Here is a 15066-nt window from a genome sequence, read left to right on the forward strand (position 1 = left end):
AAAAAAAAAAAACAACACGGGCGATGGATGTTAGCTAGACTTACTATGGTGATCATTAAGCAATATATGCAAATATCAAATCATTATATTGTACGCATGAAACTAATACATGCCAATTATATCTCAATTTTAAAAAAACTAATAGGTAGTTAACCACCCGTAAGATATAATAGGACATGAATGGTCTGAAGAGAGCAAGTTGAGAAATAACTATACTAACATCCTCACCAGGGCAGGTGAAATTTGGGGGGCTTTCCACAGTGTGCTAGGCCCCTCAAAAAAAAAAAAAAAACCTGACTCTTCCCAAAAATATTGTACATCATTCAAAAAAAAAAAAAAAAAAAAAAAAAAAAAAAAAAAAAAAAGCTTATTCTTTCTGTGTAGCTTTATTAATTCACCCAGAGTCCCTACTCACACTTCACATTCACTGAGAGTGTTATTGTGACTACATACTTCCAGGTACCTATGAAGAGGAAACAACATTCATTCATTCGACAAAACTGAGCACTTGTCATGTGTAAGGAATCAAGAGAAAACAGAAATGATCCCTACCCTCCTGGAGCTGGGTTATCAGATTCTGGCAGGGGCTTCAGTCATTATAAAACCATTTGCCCAATTAAACATTCGAAGATGTCAATAAGGGCTTCAAAAAGGAGAAGCAGGAGATGAGATGTTAACGTGAAACAAAAATTCCGTCAAGGCTGGAGGAACCTGAAAGGGTCTCCCTTAGGAGAAGAGACGTGCATGACCAGAGATCTAAACCATGCATACTAGTTTAAAAAAGGAAAGTACTCTAGACCAGTAGTTCTCCAAGGGTGGTCCCCAGGCCAGCTGCATCATCATCACGTGGAAATTGTTACACATGCAAATATCAGTCCCACTCCAGACCTCCTGAATCAGAACCTCTGGGGGAGAGGGGGAAGCCCAGAAATCTGTGCTTTTAACACACAATTCAGGGGATCCTGATGACCATAGTCCTAGACAAGGGGGAGAAGCACAAATAAAGGCTGTGAAATGGGGGAAACTTTGCCTGTTTTAGTATCAAAAAAATGAATGCTGTGGGAGCAGAGAACCCCCAAGGACAGTTGTTTGAGAGAGGAAATAGACAAGCGCAGAATCTGTTAAGGGGTCCTGATGGATGTGAAGTGGCCCCACACTATAGTTCTGATTTGCATTTCCCTAATGATTAATGATGTCTAGCATCTTTCCATGTGCTTACTGGCCAACTTTGTATCTTCTTTGGAGAAAGGGCTATTCAAAGACTGTGCTCATTTTTAACAGAGTTGCTGAGGTTTTTGTTGTTGTTGTTGAGTTTTAGGAGTTCTCTACAGACCCGAAAGAGTCGAGACAGGGTCTTAAAGAGAGATTCGTATCCTTCTGTTCACAGCAGCATTATTCACAATAGCTAAAATGTGGAGGCAAAGCCAAGTGGCCATCAAGAGATGAATGGATACGCAAAATTTAGTGTATACACGCAATGTGGTCTTATTCCGCGGGACGAACCCACACATTAGGCTGAGATAAGCCAATCACAGAAAGACAAATTATATGAGGTACTCAGAGTAATCAAATTCACAGAGACAGGAAGCAGAAAGGTAGCTGCCACAGCCTGGAAGGAGAAAGGGATCGGGGGAGTTTAACGGGGGCAGAGTTTCAGTTTCACAAGATGGAAAGAGTTCCGGAGGTGGATGCTGGCAATGGCTGTACAACATTGCGAATGTCTGTAACACCACTGACCTGTACACTGAAAAATGGTTAAGATGGTGAATTTTACGTTAGGTGTATTTTACCATAATAAAAAAAAAAAAAAAAGGAGAAAAAAAAAAAGAGAGAGAGAGAGAGATCACCTTAGCTGTTCTGTAAAGAATGGCTGAGGCAGTGACTATGAACAGAGGTGGGAAAATTTGGTAAAAAGTTATTGCATTAGTTGCAGTGAAAGATTATGGTGGCTTTGAGTAGGGAGACGGTGTTACAGATAAAGTAGGTGGACAAAGTTGAAGTGCGTATGGGAGGTACTATCTATAAAACCTGATTTCTGTACGTGGTGAGGAAGAGTAAGGTATCAAAATCTGTACAGTTGCAAACATGTCGTCTTTGGCTACATCCATCTGTATTTTTATCTCTATGTCCAATCCCTCTAGTACTTGGAGAACAGGTTCAAAGCAAACATCCACAAATATGGCTCAAGGTAAAAATTCTCTGCATTCAACGCAGGCACAAGTTCCTATATAAAAGCCAACCAGCAAAGAAATGACCTGAGAATTCCTACCAGCCATCCCGTCCGTGATCTTTAGGCAGTGATTACACTTTATTGCAGTAATTTCCAGAAGCCCTCTTCCTCACCCTGAATCTGGAGTGTATCATACGAAACTGACTTATTCAATGGCTGAGTTCCAGGCACAGCTACTGCAGAAGTTCCTCGACTAGCCATCTCTAAACCCTGGCCACTTAAAAAACTTCCCTGGACACGTAGAATGTGTTATTGGCTGAATAAAAGGGAAACACAGAAGGGAAAAGATGGCAATAGATGACCTCTGCAAAAAGGGGCAAACATATTGCCTCTGAATATCAAAATGAATGGAAACTACATTATAAGAAAGGAGAGCCAGCGCTTGCCCTCTGGTTTGCTTTGGGGGTTGCTGTCAGGAACCAGCTTGGGGTCCAGCTTTGCCCTGAAAGGACAGAAGGGTTCACTGCAGCCGCTCCCCAGGCCCTGCCACGGAGGGTGAATCTGAAGGTCTAGGGAGTGGACAGTCTGGGCTGCCCTGGGACAATGCCCCCAAACATCTAGTAATCTAGTGGAAAAACCAACATGCCTCCAGGAAGGTTGACAAAATGATGGAAAATCCCAGATTGTTAAGAGGGAAAAATGGGGGGGGGGGGGAGCGGATCAAATGTTGATTACATAACATCCAGCCCTTCAAACAATGGAGTAATCACATGAGTCACCAAGAAAGACATCAATGCCGCCCCTTTGTGCCTACTCCACACACCCAAGAACAGCTAAGTGCGAGGTCCAGAAGTGTCTCCACTTAGAGTCGAAGTCAGCTTTACCTCAGAGAAAGTAACTTTTTCTTTAACCCCAGAGCATTATTTTTGAAAGGGACGACCAACTGTAGCATCCTTACCTCCCAGCACGCAGAACATGTGAGTCAATCAACAAATGGTCAGTGAATTCAGTGTTGTCCCAATTTGAATCAACCTTCCTTCCCTTCACGCCCGTCCAACACAAACCCACGAAGTCGAACGGCGTGGGTTTTGTTTTGTGTGTTTGTTCCCTCCACTGATTTATGATTCGATGAAAAGAACTTTACTGATGGCGGATATTGGCCGGGACAACCCATCTGGAAAATGCAGGCCAGGCCAAACGGACAAAGTGATTCTGCTGCAAGCTGGAAGTGAAGGAGGAGATTGGCTAGGAGGCCCCAGGCATTTTCTAAACAGAAGATGCCAAGGTGATGTGAAGGCCAAGGATGACAGCAGAAAGCCTGAGAAAGAGGTTTCCTGGAGTCTGCTTCCTATAACTCCACACACTCTGGAAGTATGGCCTGGACAGGACTGCTGGGCTGACAACTCTCCATGCGCGTTCCTGCTTCCTGTTAGGGAACCAGCCTTTTCAGGCTCTCGCTTGCTCTCTCCAAGAGAAGCAGCTGGAATTACTTTCACCTGTCTACCTCAATGCCATCTCCAAAAGCCTGGTCCACACGCTGTCAGCTGCAGCTGTACAGCACCCATCAGCTTTGTCCCTGGCCCAGGACACAAAGTGCTGGATCCTTTGGAAAAGGGCTCACAGCCCAGCTGGCTGGCAAAGGCCAACCCCACAAACTTGGGACACCTGCACTTGCACTCGATGAGCTCAGCAGAAGGCATGTCATTGCTCCTGGACCCAAAGGATTCAGACAGAAAAGTCAGAGCTATTCTCCCTTGTTAAAACGGGTGGAATGCTGGTTTCAAAAAATTCAAACCTCCTCTGCAAGCGAGTGAACAATCAGCCAGGCCCATCTTTATTAGCAGGATGGGCGCTGTGTTTAAAAGGCGATGAACATTCCCAAGCAGACATTAATCTCAAATATTAAACTCTTTTTGTATAAAATACGAACGCAAAATCTCCCCCCCACCCATTGCTAATCCGTGGCTGCAGCAGTTCTATTAATTACACTGATCAACAATAATAATGACATCATTACACGGGTGGAGAAGCCAACCTGCTGTAGCCCAAGCAGGCATCCCTGTCATTCCTGCCACATTTGGTCTCATTACCCATTATAACATTTTTGCACTAGGTACCAAATATTTCTAATTTTAGGAATGGCATCTAGAAATTAATCAATGCCCCCCCCCCACCGAGAGAAATTAACTAATTATATTTCATGGACAGGTACTAAAATGGCCTTCATGTTAATATTTGTATTGGCAGTATCTTGAATTTAAATAACACGTTTGTCTCCAAATGCTGAGAACCTGACCTGAAGATATATTATGCCAATACAGTGAAGACTAAACAGGATGCATTAGAAAGTGAAAACATTATGAGCGTATCAGGTTTCTAACCCAGTGATTATCCTTCAGGACCCTACATGTGGGTTAATATTTATAAAAATCACCGCGAGTTTTGGAGAAAAGAGTTGTACAGAAGCTAGGGAATAAGGAATAGTCCCAAACTCCATCTTACCAAGATTGTACAGTATCGAGGCGGAAATGAGCACGTAGCACTACTTGAATCAGTAAGGGCATAACGAACCAGGGGCCTTCTGAACTTATGGAAACATCTGCTCATTTTTCACTGCGGCCTGACCCGTGAACAACAGCTTATACACACCCCATGGATGGTTTAAGTCAAACGCAGAACAAGGGTTTCGATTCACTCATATGCAACTCAAAGTTTAGGGCTGTTCGATGTCCAAGAACCCATGCAAGACGTTTTCATGTGACTTTTCACACCATCCCTTTAAGTCGTTTGAAACCAAATGGCTCGTATCAACCATGTTACATAGAATCTAAGCCTGAAGTGATGTGTGTTCTGGGAAAAGTCAGGCCATGGCCTTACTGACCTGAGATGTTTCTCCCCTCACCATTCTCAAACTACAGAAGGAAAGGGGAGCATCGGGAAAGGAAGGGGTAGGTGATGAAAGACAAAGCCAAGCGCTAGAAACACCAGGTGCATTATTCCAGTCTCGCACGGTCTCGCACAACCATCAGACTGGCCAAACCCCAGCAGGTTACCATGATAATTAGCTGTGTGTGGTGAGTGCTGTCCCAAGGAAGGGCAGCCTGAAAGAAACACCAAGAATGAATAACATGCCTTACAGCCAAAAGCTGTAAGATCTTTTTTTTTTGGTCCACAAAGATCTTCCATGAACACTATTTCACAATATCACCCGGGAAACTTCTGAGGCTCCTGTAAAGATATTACAGGATACCCATTTTACAGATGAGGAAACAGAGCTCCAAGGGAGCAAGAGACTGGCGTGAAATCACACCGCGAGCCTTTTTTTTAATGTTTATGTTTATTTTTGAGAGAGAGACAGAATGGAGCAGGGGAGGGGCAGAGAGAGAGGGAGACACAGCATCCGAAGCAGGCTCCAGGCTCTGAGCTGTCAGCCCAGAGTCCAACGTGGGGCTCAAACCCACGAACCGTGAGATCATGACGAGCCGAAGTTGGACGCTTAACCCACTGAGCCACCCAAGTGCCCCACAGAGCCATTCTTTGAACTCTTCAATCCAAGCTCTTTCTACTCTACTCCACTGCTGCAGCAAACAGGAACAGATCAGAGATCCAAGAAAACTAAAAGTCTGACAGCTCAGAGAGAGAAAATGGGACTTGCATTTCTTTCTTTCTTTCTTTCTTTCTTTCTTTCTTTCTTTTTTTTTTTTTTTTGGACTTTTATTACCTAGTTTGAAAATTAGACACATTTGAGGAAATAATTATAAACTTAAAGTTTATTTCTTAGCTTGACAATTAGATACATTCGAGGAAATAATTACAGACCTAAGCACTAGCCCCATAAAGACATAATTAAAAGCCATTTACAGAATCAACCGTAGTCTTGTCCTTGTTCGAGAGAATACGGGTAGGTACACTTCCTTCCTTCCATACAAAGTACCCAAGTTAAATGACAACCTGGCTTCCTTCCCTGTCTGTGTTCACCCCTGAGTCACCCTGATGTGTGATCATGCACATCATATAAGGTGCATTAGTTACATAAGGTCTTACTGAAATACGTTTCTTAAAGTGAAGGAAATCAAGAAGAAATCTTCCGGTTCATAGGGGGAGGAAATGAGAACGACAGTCCCAAATGGAAAGAGAGCCCCAAAGACAAGGGGGAAAGATGGCGTGGGGGCTGTGCAGGGGGCTTGACCCAGCCTGTTGCTCAAAATCCCTGGGTTCTTATCCCAGTTTTGCCACTAACATAATCACCCTGGATAAGTCACTTAATCGGGGCATTGCTACAAAGACGGCTGTTGATAGCTCTAACATCCCTCATAGCATTTTGAATTTTCCTTATGGCACTTTTCAAACATACACCAAAGTAGAGAGACTAGTACAATGAAATCCCATTCAAAAGCTATCAAAACACTACCCATTCTATTTCACCTCCTTCCTCACACACTGAAGAAATGTAAAGCTCATCCCAGGCCACACGTCCTCTCACCCACAGATATTTTATTGTCACGAAGACATTCTCTAGGTAAAGGAGGACCATAATGTGAAAGCTTACGTGAGACAGATAAACTCCTGGAAAAATATGATAAAGATTACTGTCCACAGTGCTTACATTTTATTTACTGGCCCATCTGAACCACAGAACTTGTTTTCAAGCTGCACTACCATGATCTGGAACGTGAGGAAGTTGGATCAGAGAGAGGAACTCAAATCGGGATGGTAAGCCAGTGCCTTTGACTCCCGTGTCCTACCAGAAGAGACTGCAGGGATCATTGTTCCTGATGGTTAATGTCCGCATGAACTTCTAACTGTGACTTTGGAGTGTGCAAGAAAAGGCTGGAGCTCCTGGGAAGCATCCAAAAGGGAGTGCCAAGCCGCCTAGAAAGTCCCAGTGTGGGACGGAAGGCATCTTTGCTCTTTTAGATCAATAGAAATAGAAAAAACTGGCTGTGGCCAGCAACTGATAACTGACTCCAGAGCAGCTTGTTCCTGGAAAGTTGTCCCTGGTCTCTAAGAGGACTTCCCCCAGCGAAGATACTGGGATCTCTGAAAAATGTGAAAGGGAATCTCAAAACCCATTCCACAGCCCTCTCTCTCATTTGCGGAAGGGTGGATTGGAACTGGGCATGAAGAGACCTGGAAGGATCCTCTTTCTCCCACACTCCTGAGTCTAAAGCCTGTAGCAGGCCCTAGATCGTATAATCCACAAAGCTTCCGGCTGTGGTTAGTGCAATGAAGGGAAATCAATGTCCTTCCTCAGCCCCTCAGCTCCGTTGTCATAAACCTAATGATGTGACGGCAGTGAGGGGCAAGCAGGACTCTGCTCCAGCAAGCACATATGGCGTGGTGCCCTTGTGGAGCCATCCATCCCTACCAAACGGTCCATCACTGCCCCCAAGTAATGGGACACCATGAGCTCTGAAACAGACTTCTCACAGCTTCCGCCCTTCTCTTTACATATCCAATCTCCTAAGAGTCACCGGCTAATAAAAAACCATCCCAAAGGCGGTGGGGGGGGGGGGTGGTGGAGGGAGAAGTTGTACAGAAAATCCCCAATCCACCCTCCAATGACGTGAGTGACCAAAATTGCAAGCCAGTCTCCAGTGACAGCATCTCGGCTTCACTGCCAAGGTGCACCGCCACTGGGGAGTGCACACCTCTCGGGTACGACATGCCAGCGCAGAGGTAGGCGCCCCTTCCCAGGGGGAAGCCGCCTCGGGACAAAAGAGATGGTCCTCGGCGAGGCACAGCACGCTCCCAAGTGCACTGGGACAGCGGCCCCGGGTCCTGCAGCCGGGCCTGGGAAAAGAAGCCTGCAGAGAGGACTCCCGAACATCGAACATCTGTAGGAAGTGACTTCAGTCCGCTCCCTTCTTCCCTTCATCCACCCTTGCCCCATCCCCCAAAAGGAGTTTTAACACATTATTACCGCCGAAGTCCTGAGGATTTGGTGACTCACCAGGCTCACACATGGTTCCAATGAGCCCTTGACCATTACATGGTAGGGGAGCAGGAAAAACAAATGAAAGCAGTTGTAATTCGGCAGCGCCGGGGTTCAGACCTGCCAGACAAAAGGGATTGCAGGCATGTTCCCAAATCCGTTCAGGCACCTGACATGCAAAGCTATTTTTAATCACTGGATTTATTTCTTTCCTACCCCCTCCACCATCCTCCACCTCAGCAAATGTTTCGAAGTCAGAGCAAAACCCAAATTAATTCCAGGTGTTCAGGGAAACCCAGAGAGGCTCTTCCGTTCCAGAATCTGAGCCAGAAAACAGAACTGCCCCCTGGGCCCTACAGCTAAATTTTCTTGCTCTTTCCTTAGAATAGTTCAACTCTCCTACCCTAAACGTTGGGCAAATGGCCTGAAAGAGGAAATATCAGAACAAGTGGAAGGACTCCTAAATCACATGTTGTTTGTTTGTTTGTTTGTTTGTTTCTAGCAGCCCTGGCCAAGTGAAGGTGCCAGAGACAGGGCCTCCAAGACCACTGAGACAGAGCATTCTTTCGTTACCCAGGATTCTCTCCCCTCCTTGCAGTGAGGATGAGATTAAATTAAATTAAACGTGTGTGAAAATGCCAGAGCCTACTACACAGTAGGTGCTCAGTAAATTCTTGGTGACCTGAACTAAAAAGTGTCTTGTAAAATACCAAGACTAAAAACAAAAACAAACAAAAAATGTACACAATTTTATTTCCTGATGTTCAAGAGACAGCAAGAAGGCCTCTGGCCATTTCGCCAGGTACAAGGAAGCAACAGAGAAAATGAAAAACTTATTGCAAAACAATCTGATTGATTCTGAGAGGTCACTGGAAATTGACATCTCCTGAATCTGGCTCTTTGTTTTACCAGACTAAGCGGGAAATCTGCAAACGAGAGAATCTTTCTTGCAGCAACAGCCTCTCAAATGTGTCCTGGCAGAAGACCTCACAAGTACAGGATCCGATGCACCAAAGATGCCTTTTGGTGTTCAGCACTTCCTAAGAGTGCCACTTTAGAGCCAATGTGCCACAACACAAAATGGTAATTCTGCGCTCAAAACTCTCTTCTGTAGGTTTGCAGCTTGCCCAAACCCAAGCTGCACCTGACCCCAATCACATGCCCTGAAATGGACGGACTCTCTCGCGATTTAACTACTGAGATTAGGATGCCTGCATAAAAGGCCCGGCTCCGTAGAGTATTTTCAAGAAAAACTAAAAGTTCTTAAATGATCATGTAAAGCCACTTACAGAGTGCGTCACGTGTTTCATATCATTTCCTGTGGGCAGGATCACACTTGATTCCCACCATATCACACATTTTACAAGTCCTGAACATCCCCAAACTGTGCAACTTCTTTGTCATGAACACCAAGGAGAAAAACACACAGCTGTGTTTCCACATTATTCAGGACGAAAGCATGAACCGGCCCCTTTCTACCCCAAGGCTTTGCAGACAGTTACAGGAGATCCTACAGGAGATTCTCCCGTCTCATACTTCTGTGAGGGCAAACTCCTGTCCTGCCTTCAACTGAAATCCCCATGACAGGACCATTGGCTCTTGGTACCCATGTGGCAGAAGATAATCCCACCCAAGATGACCCAGGGAAATATGTGACATCCTACATCTTGCTTCCACCACTCCTAGTTTACGTATCGGTCTTCGATGCCTCACAGCCTGAGATCCCGGAGATGCTGGTTAACTGGGCTGACCAATTTATTTCACTTCAATTGCCCCCCCTCCCCCCCCCCCCCCCCAGTGCACCGCCTCTTAATTTCCAGCACGGTTATCGGAACAGAATTTCCCCTGTTGCAGAACGTTTGCTCCCATACTCCATTATGACCCTGCAAACAACGAAGTGTGCACTCTCATCTCCACCACCCTGAGTGACTTAGCTGAGACAGTCAAGCCGGTCTCGTGGTCTAACCAGCACTTGCACCCAGATCCTCGGACACTAAAACCAGGTGTTTTTTCTACCCAGACCTATCAGCAGAGGTTAAAGCCGGGCAGAGAGAAATGCTGAGCACAAGGACATGTCTTTCTATTACCCCCATCATTTTTATTAGAGAGAAAATTCTTCCTGGAGAAGGAAAGCACCTCAATCCCTGAGACCCTCTGCAGAGAGCAGTCACGTCACCAGAGCTGTTAGGGGCTCTACCGCACGACCTACCCAGAATCCCCTGGCTCGGGGCCCACTTGACGCTTGGGTCTGGGGGCAAGACAGGCATGGCGGGGGCTCATGAGGATCACCAGGCAGGCCAGGCTGATCAAGGTGGAGGATGAGGAGTTTTCTCCACGGGCAAAGGAAAAATCTGGGCAAACAAATGGAGTAGAGCCCGTTTATTTAGGCTGGAAGAGGTAAAGTTTTTCTGCACTTTTGAACTGTTTTCTCAAGGCCTGCCTCTCCCTCCCACGCAGGAAACAAACACAGAGACAGGCCTCTTGCAGCGAGGGCTCCAGTGGCTGAAGGCTAGCCCGGCAAAGGCTACAAGGAAGAGGGGCAAGGGGTGGGGGGCAGGGTGCACAGGGGGAGCAGACAGAGAGGAGCTGGGAGAGGAGGAGGAGGGGGAGAGCTGGCAGGGAAGACAGAAGGCACGAGGGCAGAGACGGAAAAGAGACGCGAGAGGAGAACGCAGAGGAAGCAAATACTGGGAAATCTTAAACCCGCATAAAGGCCAGAGAGCAGAGGAGAAGTGGGCTGGGAAGATCCAGCAACTTCCAATTAATGATGTTCAGAAAGCAGCATTTTTCCATCAATTTTGAAAGGAAACTCTCCCTCGACTTTCTTATTTATTTATACATTATATAAATACATTTTTAAACCAAAAAAGGACCGTTTTTTTCCAATGGGAAAAAGCCTTGTCTGAGATGAAAGCCGGTCTTCAAAAACCCCTCAGAGGAAGCTGAAACCCCACATGTCTTGGTGCTACAGAAAGAAAAACAAAGTGGACATTCTTCCTGTGTTCTAAGGCTTTTTTATGCAGATGTGTTTTTCTTTTAATAAATAAATCTGGACACAGAAGGAAAACGCGTACGCACACACATTCACACAGTGCAACTGTCTGCCTTCAACCCAGGGAAACCGCAGTGAAAAATAAGAATACGTAAGCCCGTTTGCCGAGTACAGGGACAAAGCCTCTCAACATGCCAACCACAGCCAGTAAAGCTATATGCTCTACCTACGTAGCCTGCCCAGGCTCCCCAGGTGGACAAGGGACTGTGTGGTAGGGAGCAATGGCAATCAGAGGTAGGGCTGGACCGGAGACCCAATCACCAGGCTTCCCAGAAGGGCCCACGGCGGTCTTTTAGGACAACACCTGACTTCCTAAGACATGCAGTCGCTTGGTCCTTTGTGAGGACCACTCAGGTTCCCTCCCGGACCGCAAGAACGATTTCTTAGTGATCACACACACTGAGCTCACATCTGCCTTCTAATGAGTTCTAGCCTTTGTCCCTCGTGCTGGAGGCTGAAGCCACGCATACAGGTTTAACCTTTCTTCATCTATCGGCTTACCAACGGCTTTAACATCCCGCCGTCACCGCCTCTATCCAGGCTTTCAAATTCCTTGGTGGTTCCTTCAACCATTCAGGACGGTATGGTTCGTGCCCATCTGCCCCCTGCTACCCAGAAGCATTCCTGTGAGCCCGTGTTCCTACAGAGCATCCTGAGCCAGGCCAACATCATACTTCTTAAGAGAAAAGGACACAATCACCCTACACGGTCCACCTCTGTGGGCCCAGCCGGCCACGGGGTTTTCCAACAGCCACACGACAGAGGCCACTCAGAGTGCACTCCCAGGCCTACTCTTCCACAGGGACTGAAGTTCAGCCAGTTCTGCACCCGTTGACTGAATCTTATTAACCTTAGTGTCAGGCTTCACGTTTATCCTTATGGAACTTGACCTCGTTTGTTTGGATCCATGCTTCCACGTGCGGAGATCATTTTTATATCACGAATCTGTCCTCATTCTATGAGCTCTGTGCCATGTGCAATTCAGTAAGTATGCTTTCTGTGTCCTTCTCCAATCTGACCCCCCGATAAAAATGTTGAAAAGGCAATGACCAAGTCCTGAGCCCCATAACACCAGAGACCATGCATCATTCTGACACAGGTGCATTCAACCAGACCCTTTGGGTACAGCTGCTCAACCAGTTACAAATCCTCCTGATTTTACCACCGCTGGATCCCCATATCCTCACTTTCAGCACAGATATATCATGGAAACACTTGGACAAAACCTTCACTGGAGTCAGAACCTGAGGCTACAATTTTCAGATGCTCTGCCCAGGAAGCCAGTTCTCCCAGTTTGTCACTAAGGCCCAGGCAAGTGCAAAGGCAGCTGAGGGAATGAGAGCTGGGATTCAGATCTCTACACAAGGAGAGAAAGAGAGAGAGACCCAGAGAGGGAGGGGGGTGGGAGGGAGGCAGGGAGAGAGGAGAGGAGGGAGGGAGGGAACAAGAGAGAAAGAGAAAGAGGGACAGAGAGAGATGGAGAGAGGGAGGGAGGGAGCTGCAGCCACTTTGCATCCAGAAACAATGGGCATTTAGGGAACAATGGCTACAGACAAAGTCTTGGTCTATTTATATCTGCCACTGTGAGTCCCAGACAGGAGGAACTGGAAGTCTGCCCTGTATGCACAGCTCCAACTGGACCCGAGCTGGGAGGAAGATGAGGTCACCAAGAATGCTGCCTGCTTATAACGGGCTCCTTTTTGCTTGCATAGTTTCTTCTTAGCCTAAAGGATCTCTTTTGCCAAGTGAAGTCTGCTTGCCTACTTGCTAAAATACAGCCATCACTGAGAAGGGGTAGGTCATATGTGTAACCGCTGCTCAGCCAGGCCAAAGCAATGAAGGCCTTTCTCTATAGAGGTCAAAGGAAGGTGGGGATGTCAAGGGAAGCCTAGCCAGTAGATGGAGGTCAACTCTGTGGTTCCTGAAACAGAGGAGTCCTATCAGATCTGTTCAGTACACATGTCTCGAGGCACTATGAGTTTTCCTGCAGGAAAGTTCCCTCCTCACTCCTTTGGAGCTAGCAGAAAGAGGCTAGGAGCTGAAACTCACAAATACGTCTGTCTCACGTCTCATGACGATCTCTGCCTCCCCTTTAATTTCAGCCCCTTCGAACAGTCTCTCTCTTTTCTGGAAAGGTCATCTTCTGCTCTAACATTACTTTGGAGTGATCATCAATCTTTTTTTTTTTTTAATTTTTTAATGTTTGTTTATTATTTCTGAGGAGAGAGAGAGCATGAGCAGGGGAGGGCAGAGCAAGAGGAAGACATGGAATCTGAAGCAGACTCCAGGCTCTGAGCTGTCAGCACAGAGCCCAACGAGGGGCTTGAATTCACGAACCGTGAGATCATGACCTGAGCCGAACTCGGACGCCTAACCGGCTGAGCCACCCCGGCGCCCCTGGAGTGATCATCAATCTTAATCCTTCCCGTGTTACTTATATTCCGTTTTTTATATGGTTCCGCTTCTCTTTGAATTTTTTTCTTTTCTTTTAATTCCTGTATAGTTAACAGACTGTGTTGTATTAGTTTCAGGTATACAATAGTTACTGTGTTACTTATATTCTGAATCCTCCAATCCTTCCTGGAAAGAACCGGCAGTAGCCACATTCAGCCTGTCACTGACACCGAAATGAACACGGACACAACCGAGCCAGGGAAGGAGGGGTAGGGAGGCGGCAGTGAGCCCTACGGGCACAGTCACCCTGCTGCACCCCTCCACAGACAACCCTCAGCATCCACGAGCCACAGGTGGCCAGCGACTGCACCTTCCCGATCCGGTCCAACCTTACAGCCTCAAGAATCCTAAGTGCAAAGCTGGTATTTCCCAAAGGCAAGAAACTCATGGCTGACACAGAGATTAAGCAGCAATTAATCCGAGGAGTAATTTCCGCTTCCCATTCATGCCTACAAGCTCCTGTCACCAACTCCCTTCCTTGCTCCTAGAAAACCAACTCGAAATAGGCAGAAAGGAGCCTAAACATTAAGATCCTTTTCCTCCTTTATATTGAAATAGCTTAGAACGTGTCATTGAAACTATCCCAGGTAATGTCACCACATTCACAGGGAACTAGAAACAATGTTTTGGAATTTAAAAGCTTAAGCACAGGGCAGACAGGTGCCGGACATGGCTGCAGTCGGTGCAAACAACAAATGGTTAAGAGTGACGCGTTGTATTCCTTCACCACCCCACACCCTCTTCAGCAACTTCAGAAGTCCCTGAGTCAAGATGCCCAGGGTTTAGACCACTTGAGGGTGGTCTAAGAAACCTGAATTACAGGCTAAGATGATATGTACCACAACATGCAAACACTCCTGCACATCTTTCTTTCTAGGCAGATGGCAGAGACAGAAATGCAGAAGAAACATCAGACCACCTGAAATACGCCAATCTCTGAGGATGGAAGTAGGTGCGTGAGCCACCTGAGCGGACCCACTGCCTCGTTCAAACACTGCTTCCTGGACTCCACCACCCATGCTCCCAACAGGCTAAACATTGCCTTCTACTCCAAGGGCTCTGCTGAACCATCCCAGGGAAATTCAAGAGAGCCACATGGGTGGGGCGCCTGGGTGGCTCAGTCGGTTGGGCGTCCGACTTCGGCTCAGGTCATGATCTCGCAGCTTGTGAGTTCGAGCCCTGCGTCGGGCTCTGGGCTGACGGCTCGGAGCCTGGAGCCCACTTCGGATTCTGTGTCTCCCTCTCTCTCTGCCCCTAACCCACTCGCATTCTGTCTCTGTCTCTCTCAAAAACAAATAAACATTAAAAAAAAAAAATTTAGAGAGCCACATGGGAGCCACATGGCAGCAGCAGGGAGAAGTCAGAGACACAAATTCTCATCCTGAAGCGGGGCTGACATCAGAGAAGATGCAAAAGTTGCCACCCAAGGTATGTTTGGCAAGTGTCTGGGACAGC

At 46.7% G+C, this 15066-nt stretch overlaps 1 protein-coding gene across 6 annotated transcripts in view; it reads right to left on the reverse strand.

Annotated features, from left to right (window-relative positions):
- The window catches only part of ETS1 (ETS proto-oncogene 1, transcription factor), a 130648-nt gene that overhangs the window by 31287 nt on the left and 84295 nt on the right, over positions 1-15066 (reverse strand). The window contains exon 2 of one of the 6 annotated variants that reach the window (XM_040483508.1): positions 8124-8225. The exons of the other annotated variants lie outside the window; for them this stretch is intronic. Within the exon in view, the coding sequence (XP_040339442.1) occupies positions 8124-8225 (102 nt within the window). The remainder of the gene's footprint in view (positions 1-8123; positions 8226-15066) is intronic. 6 annotated transcript variants of the gene reach the window in all.

This window comes from Herpailurus yagouaroundi, unplaced genomic scaffold (assembly GCF_014898765.1).
Source record: "Herpailurus yagouaroundi ecotype Mexico unplaced genomic scaffold, PumYag 161, whole genome shotgun sequence".
In the NCBI taxonomy this organism is placed as follows: domain Eukaryota; kingdom Metazoa; phylum Chordata; class Mammalia; order Carnivora; family Felidae; genus Herpailurus; species Herpailurus yagouaroundi.